At 48.7% G+C, this 22689-nt stretch overlaps 2 protein-coding genes across 2 annotated transcripts; one reads left to right on the forward strand and one right to left on the reverse strand.

Annotated features, from left to right (window-relative positions):
- Nucleotides 1–15032: 15032 nt before the first annotated feature.
- On the reverse strand, nucleotides 15033–20508 carry CDCA8 (cell division cycle associated 8). Its single transcript, XM_068657806.1, has 10 exons — nucleotides 20334–20508; nucleotides 19672–19800; nucleotides 19381–19421; nucleotides 18839–18914; nucleotides 18377–18513; nucleotides 17925–18004; nucleotides 17504–17602; nucleotides 17192–17318; nucleotides 16672–16758; nucleotides 15033–16343 (listed from the first exon to the last, which is right to left on the reverse strand). The coding sequence occupies exons 1-10, from the start codon at nucleotides 20413–20415 to the stop codon at nucleotides 16299–16301; spliced, it is 903 nt and encodes a 300-aa protein (XP_068513907.1). The 5' UTR covers nucleotides 20416–20508; the 3' UTR covers nucleotides 15033–16298.
- A 124-nt stretch (nucleotides 20509–20632) lies between these two features.
- Nucleotides 20633–22261, forward strand: AIRIM (AFG2 interacting ribosome maturation factor). The gene is made up of 4 exons (XM_068657808.1): nucleotides 20633–20937; nucleotides 21008–21187; nucleotides 21266–21384; nucleotides 21748–22261. Exons 1-4 carry the CDS (start codon nucleotides 20672–20674, stop codon nucleotides 21786–21788), a joined length of 606 nt encoding a protein of 201 aa, XP_068513909.1. The 5' UTR covers nucleotides 20633–20671; the 3' UTR covers nucleotides 21789–22261.
- Nucleotides 22262–22689: the final 428 nt, after the last annotated feature.

Raw genomic sequence — 22689 nt, forward strand, 5'->3', positions numbered from 1 at the left:
AACAGATGGGGCAGTACCTCAAGGCAGCCAGAGGAATGGCACTCAGCCGTGGGGGGCTTAGGCTGTTAAATATTTTTAAGTGAATTCTATTAAACAACGGGAGAGGGAGAGATTAATAGGGCAATAAAAATGCTTTTTGTGAGATTTAGGTGCTCTGGGGTGATGGCAATTGGCGTGCCGGATAAATAGCGGTTTGTGACTGTAAATACAAGCTCCTGGGGTAAGAGGTATGTAAATGGGAGCTGTTTTACATCTCTGGGGAGGAACGAGCTCGGGGACCCAGGCTGCTTTCACTGTGGCTGCTTCTGGGCAAAGTTAAATTAAGTGAAGATGTAATGCAGCTTTGCAGGAGAAGCAGAATTATTACAGCGGTTCGTGTGAGACACAGCGACAGGGTTATTCCCTCTCCATCATTTCCTAACCAGGATTCCTGAAGCAATTACTCTGTGCTTGTTCTCTTCAGGGTCATACATCCTGCAGCTCTCCTCCCCAGACGGGAGCTGAACTGGCACCAGGCGTGCAGGAGAGGCTCCGTGGTCACCCCACAGACATCCCCGTGTCCTTTCCAGTGGCGGTGGGTTTACTGGGGCAGCTGGCTGTGCTGAGCTGGGCAGGAGGACATCTGCATCAGTTCTGCAGCATCTTGGATTTCCTAATCCTCGTTAAGCGCAGAGTGGGGTGCACAACGCCTGCAGCTGGGGCAGCTCCCGGCTCCAGCTTGAATTATTTTATAAGGAAGCTTCTGACTGTAACATTTGCCTACAAAAGGCTGAGTTTCCCTGCCTCTGTTAAAATTATTGTCAGCAGAGCATTGTCTTGCCCAAGAAGAAGAGCAGGGTGGCTCTCAGAAGCCGACGCATTGTCTCGCAGCACAAAGCAAAGTGTAAATCTCTGCTTTGTCTTGCAGGGAAAGGCGACGTGTAAGGTAGCACATCGCGCCACATCCGAGTGTGACGTGGCGCAATGAATCAAACTGCCAAAAATAAAACTTTCCTCTAGAAATAAACTTGTCACTGTCAATTTAAACTCCTGCCAGAGAATCGTGATTTGATGCGAGTTACTTTTGCCAGCAATTTGCAGGAGTGGGTGGTTTTAATTACTATTTATAACGTGGGTAGGAGTACAGAGAGAGGAAGGTGTCTCTGTCTAAACGTGTGTTAGCTGTACAACAGAAAAACCCACATCCCTGATGCAGCTCCAATATAGCAGCGCTCGAGAGAGAGCGGAGCACAGTCTTTGCTGAATGATAAAGGGAAGGAACATTTCCTCCCTTGCCATTTGCTCAAACAAGCGGGGAGGTAACAGTGGCATCTCCTGCGGGTACCCCCTGTGAGCATCGCCCCCCGTACAGGGGGCTCTGTGGCCCCAAAACCCCCAAACCCCAAAGCCTCAGCAGCGGGGGGCCTGCGGCAGGCAGCGGGCAGGGTGCCGGATGGCGGGATTAGGAGGTGGGAGCAGATGGCCCGGCCCTAATCTGCTCCTGCAGAAACCCTGGAATCCTCTTTGTGAAAGTGCAGCAAAACCTGGCAGTCTCTGCTCCTGCTCTGTGCCCATTTTGTGCACAAAGCAGCGCCTGGGTGATGGGGTAAAGAGAGGGGAAAGGCAGAAAGTGAAGGAATGTGGGGCAGGACCATCGATGCAACAGTGTGAACAACCCCACGTCACCCTCAGAGGCTTCCCGAGCTGTCGGCATGTGGCCAGCTCACGCTCAGCAACCCGGGGAGCTTGAAAAGGGATTTTTACACTTTATTTAATTTCAGTTGAGAGTTGTGACTTACTGAGCCATCGGTTAGTGACGGTGCAGTGGGAACACGACTTGTCCCAGGTTACAGCCTTGTCCCCAAGAAGCAGAGGCAGTAACCCCAGCCCTCCTGTAGCAAGGTCCAAGCAGAGGAGGCCCCGTTGGCCAGACATTCCCCAGCAGCCAGCAGGGACGAGGCCATGGGGAGAGCTGCAGCAGCTCCCCGTGGTTTTTTTACACCACCACGGAGATGAAAAGAATGAGCAGGATGGATGGGCTGGAGTCAAAATGTTGTCAGGGTTTCCTTGTCAGCAAGGAGCTGGGACTGAGAGGAAATTGGTCATAGAAAGGCTGAGAACCTAAAATAAAAGGCACAGCGAGACGTCACTGCTGCTGCAACTGGAACCTGAAATTTGGCTCCGGGCACCTACAGCTAGGTGTGCTGGAGGATGGCCGTGGTTACTCTTTGATTTAGTCTTTCAGAAGGGCAAGAGGATACCTCAGTTCAGCAGTCTGGGGTATTTTAATGGGGTGGAGGTTATTTACAGACGAAAATCTACACAGTTCTGAAAGGACAGAACTGTTCATGTCCTGTCCACTGCCACCTCCACCCTGCTTGAAAAAAAAACAGTTTTCCTAAGAGCAAAACTCAGGTGAGAGAAGGCAGAGAAGGGGAACGGGGTGGCAGGGACAGCCTGAGTCCATCCTTGTCGCCATCCCCATGCTGCCCTCCACGCAGGACAGATGTCACCGGGGACAGCAAGGGACCGGGGTGACAACGCTGGGAGCCGAGGCAGAGTGGCGGTGCCTCAGACTCCGTTATCGATTTGAGGAATGCTTCAAACAGATCATTTATTTTCATTAGACTTCTGCCGACGTCTTCATATCAGTGTCCCCTACGTAGGTCGACATCTGTCCTCAGGAATGCTTTAATTGCATTTTCTTCGCTTTACGCAGCTCTTAGCTAATGCATTCTGGCTTCATTAGATTAGACACCTATTGTCCCGAGGATGTTGTCATGTTTTCAAATGGCTTCAATCAGCACCTCCCAGGCACTGGCTATTTCAGGAGATAATAAAACCGAAACCTCATTCAGCCTGGGTGAGTAATGGAGGTGCATTTCCCACCCCCATCCAGCCTGGCTTTAAATTCGGCTGGCTGACATCCCCCTGGATACCGACAGAACACAATTAAGTCTCTTGTCTTGCAGGCATCGTCTGCGTGGTTACACACTGCTTGGGAGGAAGAGCTCTGCAACATTAACTCGGTTTCTAATGATCTTGTCATAGTGAACATCACAGCGAGATTAAATGAAAGAGAGGGGGAACGCTCAAGAGCAAAACTCAGCTCCTCGGATGGCCGGAGCCACGGGCCAGTGCCACTGAGTGTCTGCAGGGAAGTCCTGGCCCCAGGAACCCGACTGCAGGGCTGGGAACACTGTGGGGAAAAGCAAAGGGCAGCAAGGGGAAAACCCATAGATGCAGGGCAGGCAGGGGGCTGCGCCAGGACTTCCAGACCTGCTCAGCTGTTGGTAGAGAAATGCCCATGGCAGCATAAAGGCTCCCCAGGGGAGTTCAGGGGTACCCAAAGGCTTCCGTTGGGGGCACTTTTTGATGAGAGAATGAAGGGAATTTATCACACGACTCCAGGCTGGTGTGCAACTGAAGCATTTATTGAGTACACATTCTTACATAATTCCCCCTTTTTTATTTTCAACCAACCAAACGCTTTCTATAGATTTTTCTGTCAAGCACAGCAGACATTGCAATAAGCAAGGTACAATAAGCAACAGGGGGAAAAAACCACAAGCAGATTTACGATGGTAAAGTAGGGTGCCTACTAGAACCTACAGCAGCCAACAAGCCGCTAAGCGCCAGGGATGTTGCTTCGCAGCGATGCTGCGTCTCACTTGCACAGCACAGTCACACGATCACTCAATGAGGCCTCTTGCACTTCTCTTTCATACCACAGGAAAATATCACTTAAAATAATTTGTCCACGGCTTCAGGAGGTCTGCTCCCGCGGTGAGTGGCTGAGAGTAGGACCCCTCCAAGGAAAAAACTCGGGGTGCACCTAGGGGATGCCCACTCCACAGTTGATCCCACAGCCAAGCAGAGTGGCTCCTGGCACAAGGAATGATGCTATTGTAGTTTTGTATAATTACACCATGGCCTCTATCATTTGTACCAAGGTTGTCCCATTAGGCATGGATTGCAGAATCTTCTTACAATCTGTGTTAGCGTTTTCAATGGCCAGTTTCAGCATGAGAGCCTCTTTAGCTTCACGATTATCTATTTGCTTGTCCGGCGAATCCCTCAATCTGTCTAGAAATTGCATATAAGGTTCATTGACTCCTTGTATGCTAGTAAAAGAAGGCTGGCTCCTTCCTGCTTTGGCAGTTTCAGCAAGGCTTGTAATGCTGGTTGGGGCTGACTGTCGCAAGATGGCATCGTTGAGCCGAGCCTGTAATCATGGGTCTATTTAGGGCTCAGTCCCTATAAATTCAGGAAGCCCTGCACCCTAAGAGGGTCGCCTAATGTTCTTTCTAAATTCTGCAGTGCCGCTGTCTCGCAGTTTTCTCCATTTCTGTTCCCATAACGATTTTTGAGTCGGGGTGAGGATCATCGCGGCTATTTGGCGACAATCATACGGAAGCAGCAACTGAGCTGGCATCACATTTTCTAATAATGATTGGGTGAAAGGCGCATGCCCCTCTTCTCAGTTCTCCAGTTATGGTTACATTTAGGATTTTTCAGGAAGAATGAAGACACAGAGTCTGGTTGCATGTGGGGTTGCATAAAGGCTCCCCAGGGGAGTTCAGGTGTACCCAAAGGCTTCCATTTGGAGCACTTTTTGGTGGGAGAAAGTGTCACCGTACGTAAGGGAACAAAGTTTGCAGCTTCTCCGTTTTTCTCTGCTCAGCCCCAAAACAGGCACAGATTCAGGAAAGGAACCAAGTAAGAAAGAAACATCAGGGACACTGAGCCTGAGGACAGAGGCAGGAGGTTGGCAGCAGTGTGATTTTCTGCTCAGCCCCAGTGGGGTCGGTCCCTGTGTGCAGCACCAAGACCCCCAGATGAGCTTTAATTCATTCCCCTCCAGACCAGCTCAGCCCTGTCTCCTTATCAGAGGCTGTCACACTGCCCACAACCATCCTTTTCACCCCACAGGCTGTAGTTCCACTTCCTACCTACCAAGGGACTCTAAATATATCCCAGACAATTTCCTCTCCTCATTTTTAATAATCTCGTTCAGCCTTAAATTAGTTTTTGAAAACATGTATTGGGGATGATAGGCTTTTTATCACAGCTGATAGACAATATTCATCACCCCCGTGTCCTAATCCTCACAACACACGTACATTCATTACAGCAGCCCCACATCAATTCCACCACCGTTTAATTCGTTATGCCCCTATCACTGGGTGTGCATATTTCCCGCGACACCTTCACGTGCCATTTGTCACCCGCCCTGGCTGGTGCTGCAGCAAACCCTGGCTGGACCTAACCAGGAGAGATGGAGAGCAGACTGGAGAAGAGCTGGGAGTCCTCTCCATGCCCCTCAGCTCAAGGACTCCAGATCCCAGCGGAGATGAGGGTGCCAGCAGAGCCCACTGCATCGCTGCCTCCTCCAGCACCACCAGCCCAGCAAATCCCAGTCCTGCAGGAAACCTTTCTGGGAGATAAGGAGCCACGATGCTCTTTTTGGGCCAGAGCTGAGAGCAAGGAGAGGAAGCTACCTCACCAGGAGAACGGTGACAAAGTGGAAAATCACTTTGATGAGCCCAGGAGCTCAGCAAGTTGCATCGAAATGAGCGGCACAGGGCAGGGTGAAGCTGCGGCATCTGTCGTATCCTGGGAGCACAGAGTTGTCTGCTTGGCAAAAAATAAATCCAGCCAGGCTAGCTGGGAGATACCAAGGACACGGAGACACAGTGCCCCGACTCCCTGTATCACTCGTCTGAGTCCACGCAGTGCCCCTATCATTAGGCAGCACATAAAAGAGCTGGAGCAGGATTTACGCTCTGCAGCCTACGTGCCGGGAGGTTTATGGCACCGTAAAATGGCTGGGCTCTAAACAAACAAAGCTGAGCACTTCTGCACGGCTCTGTGGTTTTCAAAGCTGTTTTACGATTCTCCTTTAACATGACTGATTTCCTTTTACTGCCCAGGCTGATTAAAAACATCACGAGCAGCTTCGCTGCTGCTTCTCGCTTGGAGAGCTCCTGGAGCGGGGCAGAGATGGATGGCAGGGCTGGGGCCGGCCCTGCAGTTTGCCTTCACGTCCCTTCCCTTCTGCATGTGGCCTTGTCCCCTGCCCCAGTGCTTCTTCACCGAGCATCTTATTGCTGCTGAACTGCAGAGAAAGAGCTTTTCAGCATTGCTTTAAGCTGGGGGTGCCCGGAGCAGGAGCACTCTCCTGCCACAGCCAGCCCATGGTCACACAGGAGTTAGCCCCGAATGGATTTTGCCCGCTCCGTCGGGAAGGGAAATACCTCGCAGCTCTGTTGAAACCTCCTCTACGGCCAGAAGAGCATCGCTGTTGAATACCCACAGAGAAATATTCAAAAGTAATCTTTGGAGCTGAAAGGAAATTATGACTGTAGCAAATAGTTTCAGCCTCCAAAGAGGAAGAGGATATTGTCTGCAGGAGGTGATTTTGGGAAGCAGGAAAAGCAATGCAGTGGTTCTGCATTAAAATAGTGAAATAGTGTTTCTGCTTCTATTCAAAAGAAAATAGGTTTTTTTTGTGCGTGTGTTTTTTGTTTTTTTTTTTTTTTTAGGGCAACAACAGATACAAAGAGCAGAAACTGACTGTGGCATCAAGCCAGAAAAGGAGGTGAGAAGGTAAAGCCAGGTCATTAGCAAATGGAGGTAGAGGAGAAAAGCTGAGCTGAGACCTTCCCCGCAGCCTGCAAACCCCCGCCCGCACCAATTACTTAATGAAATCCTCAGCTCATGCCTGCACGGCACCAACCATGGTGCCTCTGCCCTTCCCGGGGCTCCGGCGCTCGGCACGGAGCAAATTCCTACAGCAGCCACTTAATAGGAAATATTACAGCAGGTAAGGTGGGGAGCGTGGTGCAGAGCAGATGGCAAGTGCCAGATGGGTGAGAGCGAAGGAGGGAGATGTCAGGATGTGGAGCGAGCTGTAGGCTCTGATAAGCCCAGCTCCCATCAATTGGCAATTAACTTGGGCTATTAGCATCAAACTTTGCCTCTGAAGTTTCCTCCCCTCCTCCTTGTTTCCAGGTGAGATGGGGATTGGGTGAGAAAGTGAACCCGTAATTGATTCGCAGCGAGGTGCCTTGTTCCTCAAACACACACACACAAAAAAACCCTGCCAGGAGTCTTATTCGCCAAAAAGAATGGGATTGCTCTCAGTCGGCACTGTCCCAAGGGAAAGGGAAATTGGTTCTGCCTTGCAAGGACTTTTATTTATAGTGAGCAAGCAGAGCCCTGGCGCTGTTTTATACCATGCATGGGATGGGGACGCGTCCTTCCAGGGCCAGGAGGTGGCACCAGCAGGAGCATCCTCTGTCCTCTATCCTCAATCCTCCTCGCTGCCTCCTGCCCTTGTCCAGGGCTGCACAAACATGGGACGGTGCAGCCCCGTGCTGGCTGCTGCTGGGTTCCCGTTAATCACCCTCTTTCCTAACCACACCGTTTAACAGCTGTGATTACCACACAGCAGAGCCCCTCTTGCTGCTTCCCAGCATTAATCCCATCAGACGAGCTGGTTGCTGCTGGAGAGGGACCCCTGGGACTGGCAGGACTGCCCTGCACGGGCTGAGCTGCCTCTGCCTAATGGACCAAGCCAATCTGCGTGCTGGGAAATGATGTTTATCTACTCCAAATAAAATTTACAGCTTCGGTCTGAGCTCCTGAGCTGGGAGATCCCAGCTGCAGCAGAACGGCCCCACGGAAAAATGGGCAACCCTTCTGCAGCCCCATTCTGCCTCCTCTTCGTGGCCGCCCAGCACTGCCTGGCTTTCCTTTCATTTTCTGCTCTTCTGTCAGGGCTGAGCTGTGCCAGCCATGCAGGAGGGGATGCACTCCCATTATCCCAAAGGCTTTTTTTGCTCTTTGAAGGCTCCTCACAGCTCTGCCTTGCAAAGTGCTCTCCATCACCGGTGATGGATCTGCGTGGCTGGAGAAACCCCACTCCTGACAGCCCCAGCTTCCGTCCCACCGGGTGCCTCTAATGCATTTCATGGCACCGGCGCTCTCTGATGGCCTTTTCCATCAGCACAGCTCCAGGAGCTAATGCGTTTGAATGTGCCCGAGGCAATTCCCTATAACAAACTAATGCAGGCCTTTAATTTTAACAAGTGGCTCAAACGCAGCGCTTGAATAGCATCACTTACGGCCCTATTTTTCTGCTGACATTTGCTATGCCCCAGTCTCTTTCTCTCAGTTAAAGTTAAAATCACTAAATTCCTCTTTAAAATGCCCTTGTTTCCCTAGGAAATACAGCTTTTCTGAGGGTTTGCTCCCACGTCTGCAGCCCCAGCCACAGAAAGTAGCAGGATCCTGCACCACGTGTGGGTGATGCTCAGCCGCGAGGGGATGCACCGAAAGCCTCGCTGCTGCCCAGCTCCCTGGGGATGCTCAGGGGGTTTCTGAGCTCTCACAGCCGCCTGGTTCCTTCTCAAGGAACCTAAAGGTTCCTTCTCTCTGCTCTGTGCTGTGCAAAGTGCAAAGCTTTTGCTTTCCAGAGCCGTGCCCCTCGCTGCCTGGCGGGGTGACGGCGTCGCCTCTCTTATCCACAAGAGCTGCTCGGAGCTGGCAGGACCCGGAGCTGGCAGCTCTTGGCGAGTGCTTTCCACCTTCGGCAGGTTCCTATGGAGATGCAGCTCCTGTCATCTCTGTGTGCGATAATTGAGCAGCAGAAAGGGAAAGCGAGAGCGTTTGTGAGCCTGCACGAGCCGGGCTCCGCGCTGCCCAGCCGAGCTCTCCTCCCGGGCCGCGTGCCCCAGACAGAAACATTTCCAATTGCACTTTCCATCTGGCATTGATTACTCTCCAATTCCTTCTGCCTTCATTTGCAGTCAGCGGAGGCGAGCTGACTGACATTGAGGGAGAACGACGCCTCGCATGCCATCAATCAAGTGCCATCAGGCCTCAGCTTCCCAGGCTGGCGGGCCACAAGGTCACCCTCGGTGGGAAATGAGCTTTCCGTCCGCCTCGCGCCCCTCTCCCACCGCATCCCAGCTGTGCTGCGTGGCAGCATAGAGAGGGCCCCCGGTACACGAGCTGTCATTAGTCACTGTCCCCCCTGCCTCCCGCTTTTGGACCCCCAGACGGGCTATTTTGTGGATAACCAGGAGGAAAATTCACCATTTCTTGGCAGGAAATTGTGGGGCTCCCCAGTGCTGGGAGCAAAGTCCAGCTACGGAGCTTTGCTTTCTTTTTGCTCCTCCAAAACTGCTTCGCCTGACTACAGCCCTTTCAAATAAACCATGGGGCTGCTCACAAAGTCTCAGCACTTGGGAAACACGAACCCTGCCAGTGATCCGGATCTGACCTTCCCCACGCAGATGAGCCAAAACCACCTGAGAGCGGGGAGAGGCAGAAAAGGGATGGTGCAAGCCAGCTCTCCCCTGATTTTTGCACGTTTAGGATGGCTGAGCTGCATGAGGTATGCCTCCAGCCCTAGAAAAGGGCTTTAAAAAGCCCTGTGCTGGCTCTTTTTAAAGCCCAGCAATTCCCCCAGCTGCCGAGACCCTTGAGGAGCTCCCCAGCTGCCCGTCCTCCCTCTGGGTGAGCCCTCCAGCCCTGCCTGTAAGGTGCTCAGCTAGCCCCAACAGGCTGCAATTAGCACACAAACCCCCTCAGTGCTATTTATACGAGGGATGCAGGCAAGGATAAATCATCCTTTTCCTTTCCACCAGCCTTGCGCCCTGACCCCGAGGATGTACCCTCGCTTCCCCCACCCCATCTCTCCCCTGGAGCAGGGACCCACTGGTGTTTGGGGCAGCCGAGCCCACGACAGCAGCTACATCTCATTAACGTTTCCACTCCCTGCTTTGCAGCAAAGGAATTCAGTTCAAACCGTGCACAAAACGCATCTGCTTCCCAGCTCAGTGCGGCTCCGAACTGCGCGAAATCAGCAGGTTTTGTACTTTGGAAGGAAGATTGGCCCGTAACTAGGAAATATCGATTTTTTTCCCTTGAAAGCTGCTCTCGGGCGGTTGCTGCAAGGCTGCACAACGCGAGCAGCACGGCCGACGACGGCACCGTGAGAACGTCGTGCTGCAAGAGCATCTTTTCCTCCCCAAAGATAACCACAGCTCTCCCCTGGCTGCTCTCCTGGGCACAGCCAGGCTGAGAGGCGGCACCCAGCTTTGAGGACATGACTTTCCTATTAAGTGGCTCACCCTTATTAAGGGAAATTAGATTAATTACACTCTCGCAGGCAATAAATCTTTCCCTGGAGAGACAGGGAGGGTGCTTGGGATTTTGGTCTCTGTGTGTGATGTTCAAATTAGCGATTCTGTCTAATCCCATTTTTCAGCGTAATAACGCTGCTGGGCGAGGGGTGGGTAAAGTTCCATGGCTCACGGGCACTAATTTTCTGGGAAAAATAGCAAATTTCATCCCCACTCCCATCAGAGCCAGGGATGAAATCGCTCTGAAGTCTGCACCCTGTAAGCTCTGGTTCCCACCGCTGTATTTTAAGAGGACATTTATGCTTTCCCCCAGCTCAGATGTGACAGCAGAGCAGTGGCACCCTGCAACCCCACAGCGAGGCCCAGCCACACCAGCTTTCATATTATCTTGCTGTAAATGAGATTCACTGGACAATATGGCTCTGATTTGCACCACAGCTGTGGAGGAAAGGCTGCCTTTAAGAAAGCTGCCGTCTATGAATAAATTGGATATACTCATTTTGGGCTCCTGACAGCTCAAACTTTCCTTGGCTCCTGCTCCTGGTGCAAGGCAAGGACCCATCCTGCCTTGTGATCACCTCTCACAGAAGGCAATGTTGATTTATGTTTTAAGGAAGGGCTTGCAGTATGGCAACACAAGCGTCCTTCTTGCTGGATGGGACTCAGCACAGGCGGTTTCATGCCCCAGCTCTCTGCCTGCCCCCGCAGGACAGCTTTGCAGCTGGACAGAAGCTGTGCTCATCCTTTCCTTTTCAGAGAACTCAGCTATTTAGGCAGGGGACTTCTCCCTCAGTCCTTTGAAATGTTCTGGCACATGGAGGCAGGCAGTGCAGGGAGGGCAAAGCCCTTCTTGTTCTGCCAGGCAGCCACTAGCAGCTCGTATAGACAGGCTGTGACCACTTGCCATCCTCCTCATGGTGGCCAGCACAGGACCAGCAGAGATGCACCAGGTTGCTGTGCACCTCCAGACCTCACAGAGCAAGGCAGTTTCCCAGGAACTCATCCCTCAGCCCTTCCTACCTAGGAACTAAACCGCAGCCCCTCTGGCTTCTACAGCTCCCTCAAACCAAAGTCTTGCAAACAAAACTCTTCTATCTTAGCAGCTCCCCTGCTAGGGACCCTTTCCACCAAGCAACCCCAACACCCACCCTGCCTTTGTGCCTTGCAGCACCACTCCTTGTACCCCCAGAGACCCAGCTGTCACCCAAACCGAGCCCTAGGGCAAGCTGTGCCCCTTGTGAGGCTTTTGGCATTCTTAGCTCCAGGTGGGGAGCAACATCTTCAGGGAAGGTGGAAGGAGGCCTCTCTCCTAAACCACACATCCCTGCAAAAACCATCGGGTGTGTGCCAGGAGAGAGCCCCTGCCCTGCTCCTGAGCACGCACACACGGAGATGAGCAAGCATCGCAGCAAGGCTCACCAGGCAGCTCCAGCGCTCCTCCAGAGCCCCGCAGTACAATCAATTAGAGGAGAAGAAGCTGCAGCTAAATCCATAGCAAACACGGCTGTTTGATTTGTTTTCTGAAGTCCTCGCCGCCTGTGACACACGACACAGGATGGGATGAAAGGCTGCAGGGTCCCGGGGGAGCGGCACAGCACGGCGCCTGGCTGCACAGCCCCTCCGAGGCACCGCTCAGCCTCTGCGCTGCAAGATCCCAGCTTGGGAAAGTCCCCACCAGTCGCATCTCCTAATTAATATCTGTTACCTAATTGCGTGCCCAACTGCTAAGTGATGTCAGGTTAATTAAATGTTAAATCTTTCTCAGTTAGGACAGGGGGGAAAAAAAGAGGAGAAAGAAAAAAGCAAACTTACAGAAGCTTAAATTGCAAAACACTTACAAGCCTGTTAATTTGAGTAATTGTTTTCACCTCCCACCCTCCACCACCCACACATTAAAAGCCAAACTTCAGGCTCAGCACTCAAGCCCCTCAGCAAGCCACAACATCTGGGTTAACGCTCCGTCCTTGGGCTACCCCAGCTGTGCACTGTAAAGCAATCAAACGCAAAACCTGGGCTGAATTTAATAGTGAAGCATCTCAGCAGTCACAACGAGCTGCTGGAAGCTGCCCCTGGCCCCCGGCCGAGTGCTTCCAGCAGGACTTTGCCCAGAATGAAGAGAGCCTGGCGGGAAGCAGGCAGGGGCTGAACACAATGAGCACACGAGGGATGCTGGCTGGAGCCTGCTGCAGCAGGGTTACTGCAGAGAGCCTGGGATCCAGATAAAAAACCACTGTCAGTACAACCCACAGCCTCATCTCCTTAATGGAGATGATCTTTTTGCCTCATTAAAAGCTGCTCGTTGCTCAGCTGTGAACGCTGCTGGAAGGATTCAAGTTGGATCAGAGCTGCGGTGACATCACCACTGCAGACTGGAGTTCAGCTGGTGTGGAAAAAACACCGGGGTGGGAGTGGAACGCACCCATCGAGTCACTCCAGGAACACCCCGATGAGGACAAGCTATCCTTTTGATTCTATTGATTAAACAAGTGCCTTTTTTTGAAAGTTCATTTTTCTTGTTATTCCCCTGATCCCCGAGGCTGTGAGCTGTGTGCTGATTTTCCCCAAGTGACTCAAATTCCACAAATGAGTGTATTTTTTGTCTGCAGAGTATCTGAACTGCGAGCTGTGGACACTGCCACTGAATATGAAGTTCAGAGAGGCTGAACTGTCTGTTCAACCCAAGTCACCAAAAACAGCAGGTGTTTCCAGACAGGAATTTCACCTTTTAATTTGCAGTTCTCTTCACTTACTTAAGAAAGAAGAAATAATTTAGAAATTAGAAGAAAAACAGTTCCTCTGTGCCTCTTTTAATGAGGCTAAGGATTTTTTTTCCCTTTCTTATGCGTTCAGCTGACCCAGTGAACATGGGGTTTAGGTGGAATTATACAGGTCACCCAGAGGAGCTACTGTCCTGCACCTTCAAATCAAAAACTCCTCTATGAAAAAATTGCCTAGAGACAGCTCTAATTTGTTCTAAACTATCATCCCTTCCATCTGCAAGCAGGGGATTGTTATCTATTTATTTCTTACAATGTCACCGAATCAGTGACCACCTGCAAGGTGTCCATGATGATAAACGCTTGCTTTGTATATGGAGCTATTTCTGACAATGCTTGATAGTGCACATCTATCAAATTGCCTGGAGGAGCCACCTATTAGGATCATTATCTAACACAGGCCCTTTGAGGGAGTTCAATGTCAGCACATCCTGGGGAAGGCACCTCACCAGGTACCTGTTCTGCTCATTATTTCTCTAGATTAATAGGTTCAGCCCAAATTCATAATGAAAATGTGAACTTTGGAGTTGGTGTACCCAGAGCAAAGCTGCAGTGAAAGAGACTTGCAGGAAGCCTCCCAGCACAACTTACTGCTTGGGGCATGCAGGAGCTCCTGTCCGGAGGGAGACATCTCAGCCAGCCAGGGAAGGCACAGACGTTATTCCCCCTGCAAGACTGGAGTTGTTCACCAGACACTCCCCTGCTGCTTGTTTGCTCCCTGCTGGAAGCTCCACAAGCTCTCCTTTTTTCAGCTTGCTTTGTCACAAAGGAGAGTTATTTTCAAAGAGCACTAGTTCAGCTCTGTGGTTTTGATCTAAAAAGCATCAGTGTTCAGCAATCTTTTATCAAACCTCAGCCATTACTCCCCAAACCACCCTTCCTACAAGAAAGCCATTAAGAATTCTACACAGGGCTGAGAACTACAGTGAGAATTACAACCAGGAAAACTTTATTTCTTATGGCACCAGATGCAAAACACAGGACCTTAATTCCTTCTGAAGAGCTTCACCTATTAACAAAAGGCACAAACACTCCCTCACAGTTTGGTTCTTGGGAGGAACATACAAAAAAATGATATCCTGAGAACGCCTCAATGTCCTCTAGCTGGACAAAACTGGGTCTATTCTGAAGGCGGTGTCTGAAGCCATGCCCGTAGCACCAGACCTAGCAGCAGCTTAGATGACAAGCTAATGTCAGTCTCTTTCTGTAGGCTGAACTGCTGCTGCCAGCAATGGATGCAGCCTCTTCCAACCAGACAGTGTTTTTGCTGCATTGCTTTTTGTTTTCTACTACACGATTCAGAGTACAGCAAGGCTAGCACACAAGTAATATACAAATACACACAATACTCCCCCAATACACAGAAAAAGTCAACCAGGTTCCCTGTATTGCCCCAGGAATCCTTGAATTGAACAGAAGTGAGGGAGGTTCTAGTTTTGTTAAACAAAATGCAACTGCTCAAGTAATTTTAAAGTGAATACTAGCAGAATTCAAAGCCAGTAAATGAAATACTTGTAGCCTAGTGGTTTACAATATTGCCACCTGCAGTTAAGACTTGGAAGCTGCCAAAACCCAATAAAGTGATTTCCAAATGCATGGTGCATAGCTGAGGCTTGCATTGGTGACACATTTGCTTTTTAATTGAAATTTATATACAAATGCTGTTCTATAATTTTTCCCTAGCTCATTGGCTACAAAAATTTACACCAACACATTAAGTTGCATCTGATAGCAGCATTTCCCAGTCTGTTTTTTTTTTTAAATCATGCTGCAGGATTGGCTTTGGCAAAAGCCAAACTCCTCCAAACCCAGAAAAAAATCCCCAAACTGACAACAAATATCCTTGTTTAACTCCATAGTCTCTCCAAAGTGGCTTGAATCAAGGGTGAAAAGGTATCTTTGGAAAGAGCCAGCTAAGGAAGAAATAGGCTTATTTTTAGAAATAAAGTTCTTAGACAAAGTTAGCAAAGCTAAATTTTTTACCATGAACACCTAATCTTTGTGTTAACTCCCCCAGCTGAAACAGAGGGATTATTTATCAGGCTGTCCCTTGCAGATGCCATTTTACACATCTGACTTCGATTAGTAGAGAGTAACACTTCAGGAAGCAAAGCTAATGACATTATTAAAGAATTACACATCTTTATTTCATAGACAAGATACACGGCCTCTCCCACAAAGACTCACAATGAAAATGAAACCCTGGGTTTTGAGACATCTTTTGCACTATAAAACATAATGCCATCTTGTCATAGATAGCTAGTGCTTCATAGGGAGCTCTGCCCTTTCTAAGCTGTTAAAAAAAGACTGTTGTTACAGGAAAGCAAATACAAGACTACTCTGGCATCATCTCACAAAGCATTAAGCCAGATAAGAGTTCCTGTTACATTTTAATCTAAATACATTAAATCCAGCTTCTTGGGGAAGTGTTAAAGGTGAGTTTTCCTGAATTTGGAATGAAGCAAGATTTATTTCCTATAAGCAATGATGAAAAATACCATTATTGACTGAAGTTGTTTTATTCAGTTTAAATAGTATTAGTTGGATTCACCTCTAAGAAATGCAGTGAATCAATTCAATTTAAATAAGTAGACAGGAAAAACAATGTTTGACTAGTCTCAACTTCCTTCTTCCCTGTCTACATTCAATTTCAGGGTAACGTCTTCTCCTCAAGCTTTTGAAAAGTATACAGGAAAAGCAGTTCTCTCACATTAGAGACATCACTGAATAACCTTACAGCTACAGCTTACAGCATCTGATTAGCCAGAAGTCTAGCTGACGGATTTTGTTAAACCAGTGATTTTTATTTCTTTTAAAACAATAAAATGAATATGTTCACTATAAAACCTCATAACCAAAATATTTAAAATTCACGGCAGCACCGTAAACAATAAGAAACTTTCCATTTAGTCCCAGGCACCTGTAACTTGCTTTGAGATATCTCAATACTATACTGAGATAGTCATCACTTTTAAAGCCACCAGTGGGGAAAGGCCATGCCTGAAAGGAAATGCAACAAATCTGATCTGTTGGTTTCTTTTCCCAGACAGAAGTGAACTCCAATCACTTGCATCCACTGCTTATGTCTTTTGCAAGATACCACAATAGCCTTTCTACTCAGCTTGCTGGTTTGCAAGCCCAAGATAACTGTGCCTTGGTTTCCACCTTAGAGTAAACAGGAAATAAAGTATTCAGGTTGTTGTTTTTTTTAAAAATTGTTGAAGAGTAAAAAATGCATTCTAATCTCAGCACATATGACAGGTAGAAAAAGAATTCCTAGCTTCCATTCTGTAAGCTAATGGAAGGAAGACAGATTAGAAGAACTAAAGACAGTAGTCCTAAATGTAAAGTTCCATATTTACAGAGGGATGCCAACATTCATCGAGTTTCATCGGTGGGTTTTTGTACCACTGCAAGCTTGTGCAAGACGAACCTAAGAAGAAAGAGAAATCCATCAGCAGTCTTAAGAGTTATTATATCCCACAGACACTTACAACTCCTGCCTGAAGTGGAAGACATTTTGTTTTTCAAAACATCAATAAGTTTTCCAACAACTGCATGGTTTAGAATAAGCTAGATGTGAAGTAAAGGTATTCCCTTCCTTCCATTCTCAGTTCATGTTCTCTCTTGATCAGTGACATGAGCCAAGATCAAGACAAGGGGAAAAGAAATAAGGAGCTATTACAGTTCAATAGTCCAGTGACTAATGACAGAGACAACACTGCATTATAACTTCAGTACTTGATTAAAAGTAGACTTACTGATAGCTTCTTCATAATTCCTTGTGCCTCTGGATTCAAATGAAGAAGATTCTTCTTGGTCAAATCACTCGCTGTTAAACGAATACTCTGTAAAAACATCAAAACCAAATCTTAGGTTTCCTGTTTGGGTAGCTGCAGCAGTCAGAAAACGAAAAAAATAAAGAAATCCATGCATACTAGAAGACCATGTACAAGCAAAGATCTACATCCAGTTTGACCAGAAGCTCACCTCGTACCTGCATTTCAGAGTACCAACATAACTGCCAGCAGAAACTATTTTTAATTATACATAAATGCACAGAAAAACATCACACTACGTTCTGCTTAGGCCAGCTCCCACTTCTGACTGATAGTTTTTAAGGTTCTTTTTAACCTACATCTATTCCCTGATAGCCTGTAGTGGAACAAGTAAACAGACAAGAATGGATGGCCAAGAGTCAGTAGAAACTGATAAAACACCCAAGAATTTACAGACTATCCTTTTAGCATGGATTGGACAGATTGAGGCTCCTGACTTTACCTCTCCTCCTCCAACAGGGACTGTAATGAAGATATCATTGCCATCAGCAAGGGGGCTGCCGTTGGCAGAGATGGTATAAACTCGTTCATTTACTGCAGGTGTGCGCAAACCTGGGGTCTTGAAAATTCTGAAACAGAAGTTATACGTAAAAAGTTTTACTGCAATCGCTTAAAACACTTTGACTAGAAGTCATATTTCAGGTTCAAAGAGACACGGGGGAATGTTCCACATAAAGATGATTGATACATAAAGCAAGCAGCAAGGCACTCCTTTATATAACAGAATAACAGAGTAAATTAATAGAACACAGACCTGGAATCAAACCTGGGTGTGACAATGGAAGTACCGCCCTGAACACAGAGATCAACCATTCGGCCAGTAGCTGGAGTGATGAAGTTGTTTTTACTTGACCTGTTTAAAAGAAAATAAAGCCCTACTGTTCAGAAAAGACACCACTTACACAAGTGATGTCTTATCAAAGTTTTAGGTGAGATGACTGGAGATTCTTACCAATCCAGGGCAACCCAAAGCTAGGCATAGCTGGTCATTACAAGAAAAGTTGACCACTTTCCATCACTGTCACATCATTTCCACTGCCTCCCCACTCTGACCCCAGCATGGCATGCCTACATCAGCCAGCCTACTAAGCCACACTCTATTACATGTAAAAAATAAGCAATCTACACTTGGTCTCCATTTTTGAAATCCTGTAGTAAGGGATATCTTCTCTTACCTTTTACTCAAGCGTTTCACTCTTGCTGAAGGAGCTCTTCTGCTCCTGGACACTGGTGCTTTTTTAATAGATGCCCTCACCTGAAACATTAATTCCCAAATCAGTTAATGCCCTCTCACATGGCAGAGGAGTTCCAAATATGGAATAAATGCTTCCATACAAAAACATTTGACTCAATAGGTTCCTTTTTAAAATCACAAGAGTCCAAAACAAACCCCATGCGAACTGAGACCATCCCCATTCAAGCAGTAATTTTATATTCTCTCCCTTAAGTTCAGCTGTAGAACTTAAGAAGGATACATGAACTTTTAATCTCAGTCCTGTTCATTTACTTATTATTGCCCAGAGCAAAATGGATATATTAAAAAAATTATGTTACTATTGGTAAAAGCATCATCAACTCAGTAAGTAGCTTATATCTTGGGAATAAAGTAACTAAAGTAGTCATTTACCTTTCCTGTTCTTGGATTAGTATTTTCAACTCCTAGCATTGGAACTTGGGTATCATGTTTTGCTTTCTTTGCTACAGGAAGCAAAGGAGACTCTGCTTCTTCTTCAATGGCTTCAATAACCTGTTTGGATTTCTCTACTAGAAGGAGAAAGCATTATCCAAGTTGAGAACACTAATTTTACATTACGGACTACCACCTAAGGTAAAAATTAAGCTAGTACATGCATTTTTGGCAACAATTTGCTTCTAGAATCTGAATTCCAATGAAAATGGTGGACAGAACACCATTTCGAACACTTTGACAGAAGTAAAGCTACTTCAGATAGCAGGAATAAAGGTAGAATTGCTTCCACATCTTTAAACATATTGAAAGCTTTAAGAACTGAATTATTATTCACAGTATGTTAACCATGACATGCTTTCCTCTTACTGAGCTCATCACAATGCTTAGAAACAAACTGACCTTTCTTGATGACTTTTAAAGGAGTCTGGATAACTTCTGCTGTTAACTTGTTTATTTCTGTTATTTCCAAGTCTGCCTAAAATGAAAAATAATACTGTTAGGATTATCAGTAGCACAGATCTGAAACAGAAGTTGTTGACCAAATCCTTAAGAGTATTACGGCAAAAACACCTTCATATCCTTCTGTTGAGCTCAAATGGGGTCTGTCCCTACTGTCCCTATTATTAGGGATGTCATTTTGTATTAGATCTCCCTGCTGATCAACCAATTTAGAAATGCTTTGGTGTACTGAAGACTGTGTGTTCCTTTGGGTACACATGAGTGAAGTCAAGCATGCCAGCCAAGGAGCAGTACGAGCAGCAGGCAAATCTTATACTGGATACAAGAAGCATCTCTTACTGATAAGTCTTAAAGCAGCATTTACAAAATTATTAATGTAACCCATATTACTGCAACACTCCTACAGATTCAAGAACCCCTTTGTTTCCTACAGGGCTATATGACACCACCAAGCCAGTTTAATATTTGTGTTGAATACTTACTGTCGCTGCTGCTTCCAAGACCTTTTTACTCCCTCCTTTAGCTAGAAAGAAAACATTCCTTTTTAAGAAGTGATCCACAATATATACAGCTATATTTTAACACTGCACTAGAACAAAAAGCAGCACAAAGCACTTTTCCTAGCAGTGCATGAGCAACCTCAGATGGATACCAGCACTCCCAGCCACCCACAGGTTTTCTGTTTGTGCAAGTCCACTTGCCTCAAGCTTTTGCTGCCCATTTAGCACTGCTTAAAGGAAGGAGTGCCCCCACCAGCCCAGCACTCCCCGTACCAAAGTACTCGAGCCAGTTCATCTCACGGAGTGCCACGGGCAGCCGGAGCATCTCAATGTTGTACAGGTTCTCTGCCTCCTTGACCAGGCGCTGCCCGTTTGTCTGCAGCTGCTCGACTCGGCTCCTCACTACAGGGACAGGGGCATGGGGTCGTACACAGCTCTAGGCCCAAGACACCCCCCACCCAAAAAAATGGGCCCAGCAACACCTCTCCCCCTTCCACCCCCCCACCCAAAAAACCCCAAACAGTTGTGGAGCCACCAAGCAACCATTACCCACCTTCCCCCAAAACCAGGCTCAAATGCCAAGCCCCTAGCCCCCTCCCCCCAACAGACCCGGCCCTTCTCACCGCTCTTCCTCCCCCGGACCCGACCTCCCCCCCCCAAAAAAACTGATCCTGGTACCACCGCCCCCCCTCCAAAAACCGGGCCCAGGACCACCCCTACCCCTCCCTCCCAAAAAGAAGAAAACTGAGCCCAGGACCACCCTCACCCTAAAAATCAGGCTCAAACACCCCCCCCCGCCCCAAGCCCACCCCCCTTCACCCCCACCCAAACCAGGTCCCTCCCCCAGTAACAGGCCCAGACACCTCCCTCCCCAAACCCAAAAAAGATGCAGGCCCAGCGCCACCCCCTCCCCAAAACCCGTTCCCGGCGCCCACCCTCGCGGTCGAAGTCCTTGAGGAACGCAGCCAGCTTCCTGCTGCGGGCTCCCCCGGCCGCCTTCTTGCGTGAGGGCGCCATGGCGAGGCCGCGGGGCCTGGAGGTGCCGCTGCCGCCGTGCGGAGCCCACCCAGCCCCGACCCCCTCCCACCTCCCACTAAGCCGCCGCCGCCCGCGCCGCGTTTAAACCCAAGCCCCGCCCCCCTCTCCGCCCAATCAGAACGTGGCGAGCGCCGCGCGGCCAATCAGAGCCGAGCCCTGAGTGGCCCCGCCGCGGTCCGAGCGCGACGCGGATTGATGACGTCAGCGTGGGGAGCACTTCCGGGAAGACACCAAGATGGCGGCGGCCGCGGGCGTGATGGCGGCGGCGCTGCGGGAGTGGGCGGCGGTGGCGGAGCGGCAGGAGGCGGCGCGGAGGGAGGCGCTGGCCTCGTGGGAGCCACTGCTGGTGTCTCTCTCCGGGCTGGCGGAGCAGCTGAGGGCGGCGCGGAGGCTGTCGTGGGGCTCCTCGCCCCTCGGGGCCTTCGGGGAGCTGCGGGAGCGGCTGTGGAGGAAGCAGCGCGGGGCGGCCGAGGCGCTGCTGGAGCAGCTGGGCCAGCGGCGGTGAGGGGAGGAGGCTCCGGGGCCGGGCTGGGTGCCGGGGGATGAGGCTGGGCTGAGCTGTGCCCCGCAGGGAGGAGCTCCGCGCCCTGAGGGACGCCGTCGGGACCGGCGCTGCCTCCGTGCTGCGGGTCTACGAGGAGAAAGCGGCGGAGCTGGGGCTGGAAGAAACCCTGCGGCGTGGGGCTCGCCGCCCGTCGCTGGCTGATGTGCTGGAAGGGCTGCAGGATGTGGAGCGGTACTACCGGCACCTGTATCCTTGCGGTGGGGGTTCTCCATGGGGGGTGGCAGGTGCTGCTTTGTGTGCGCATTGGCCTTACGGAGCCCACAGGTACCTGGAGAGCAAGCTGTTACTGCTGAGCATCAGCTGTGACAGCCCAGAAGATATGGAAGCCCTCCCGCAGGCCTGGAAGAGGATTCTGGAGCGGTACGAGGAAGACACTGTTCAAGGTAGCTTGTCACGTGGCAGACCCAAAGGGTGTTTATTAGCCCGGGAGGCTGAAGGCCTTCCTACCCCCCAGCTCCTGCGTTGGGCTCAGTAGCAGTGGGGGAGCTTGCTCCCTTTGCACTGGTTCTTTGCAATCTGTGCTCAGATTTTGTGAAAGATTTGGTGGTAAATACTAGCCTTTATACCCAAGGATCGTCTGGGAGCGGTGTCTTTTCTCCCATTATAATGGAGATTGGTGATCCATTTCACTAGCTCTGTGAAGTTGGCTTTATATACATTTTATTTCATTGTTTTAAGTTAAATTTTTGCAGGTACAGAACACAAATGCATTAAACTAATGATTTATTTTTTCTTCCCCAACTCAGATGTTCTCCTTAAGGTCTCTCTCTATTTGGACAACCAGTGACAGCTGCCCTGCTAACCAGGCTCCAGATGGAAAATCCAAGGAAGGACTGATGTTGACCAGCTTCTATGAGTGTCTGGTATATTCAGAGATAACCACAAAGAGGAAGATGAGTTGAAAAAGCTTTACTGCTACGTTTTGGAAGTTGAATGAATTGGCCTTGGTAGGAAATGCTTGGACTGTTCCATTTTCAAATGGAGATAGACAGCGTCTGAAGAAGAGCTGAACAAGTCAACAATAGAAGGGAGTCAGCATCTTCAACTATGAAAGGCATCCTTTCTTTTTCTTGCTACGGGTGTTTTGTATACAAAAAAAAAGTTGAAACTTACTGACTTGTAAACAAATGGTGAAATGCACTGCAAATAAATGTAACATTGAGGTCCAGTGGGTTGATACCACATAAAGATTGTTGGGTACCATCCTTAACAATAAATAAAGATGTCAAGTCAGGAATTAAAAACAGTTTGTGCATTGTGCTTCTGAGCAATGTGTTTGCTTTTATCCCACCTGTACATTGAAGAGGAAGGAACAAATTTGGCTTGTAAATGTAGTTACAAAGGTACACAGATCTAGCATAAACACCTGACATCTGATAAAGGCAGTTTTTGAGTGTGTTACAGTATTCTGAGGAAGACATGTCTGTACCAGTTAAAATCACTTGCTTGTAACAAATACTGATATGTATAATTCAGTCTTAAAACTTCATGTTCTGTGGCAGCAGCAGATGGTGTCAGTTAGGGTCCTCTTCTGTCGGCTGAAACTGATCCTTTGTGATGTTCATGGGAAGTGATGGGATTCGTGTCTGTAACTTACCTGGTAAGAGCTGTAACTTGTCAGAAGGTCAAATAAAAAAAATGTGCCTCCAGATAGACTGTAGATGTGCTTGAGTACATGTTTCTTACCT

Source organism: Anas acuta, chromosome 21, assembly GCF_963932015.1.
Source record: "Anas acuta chromosome 21, bAnaAcu1.1, whole genome shotgun sequence".
Taxonomy (NCBI): Eukaryota; Metazoa; Chordata; class Aves; order Anseriformes; family Anatidae; genus Anas; species Anas acuta.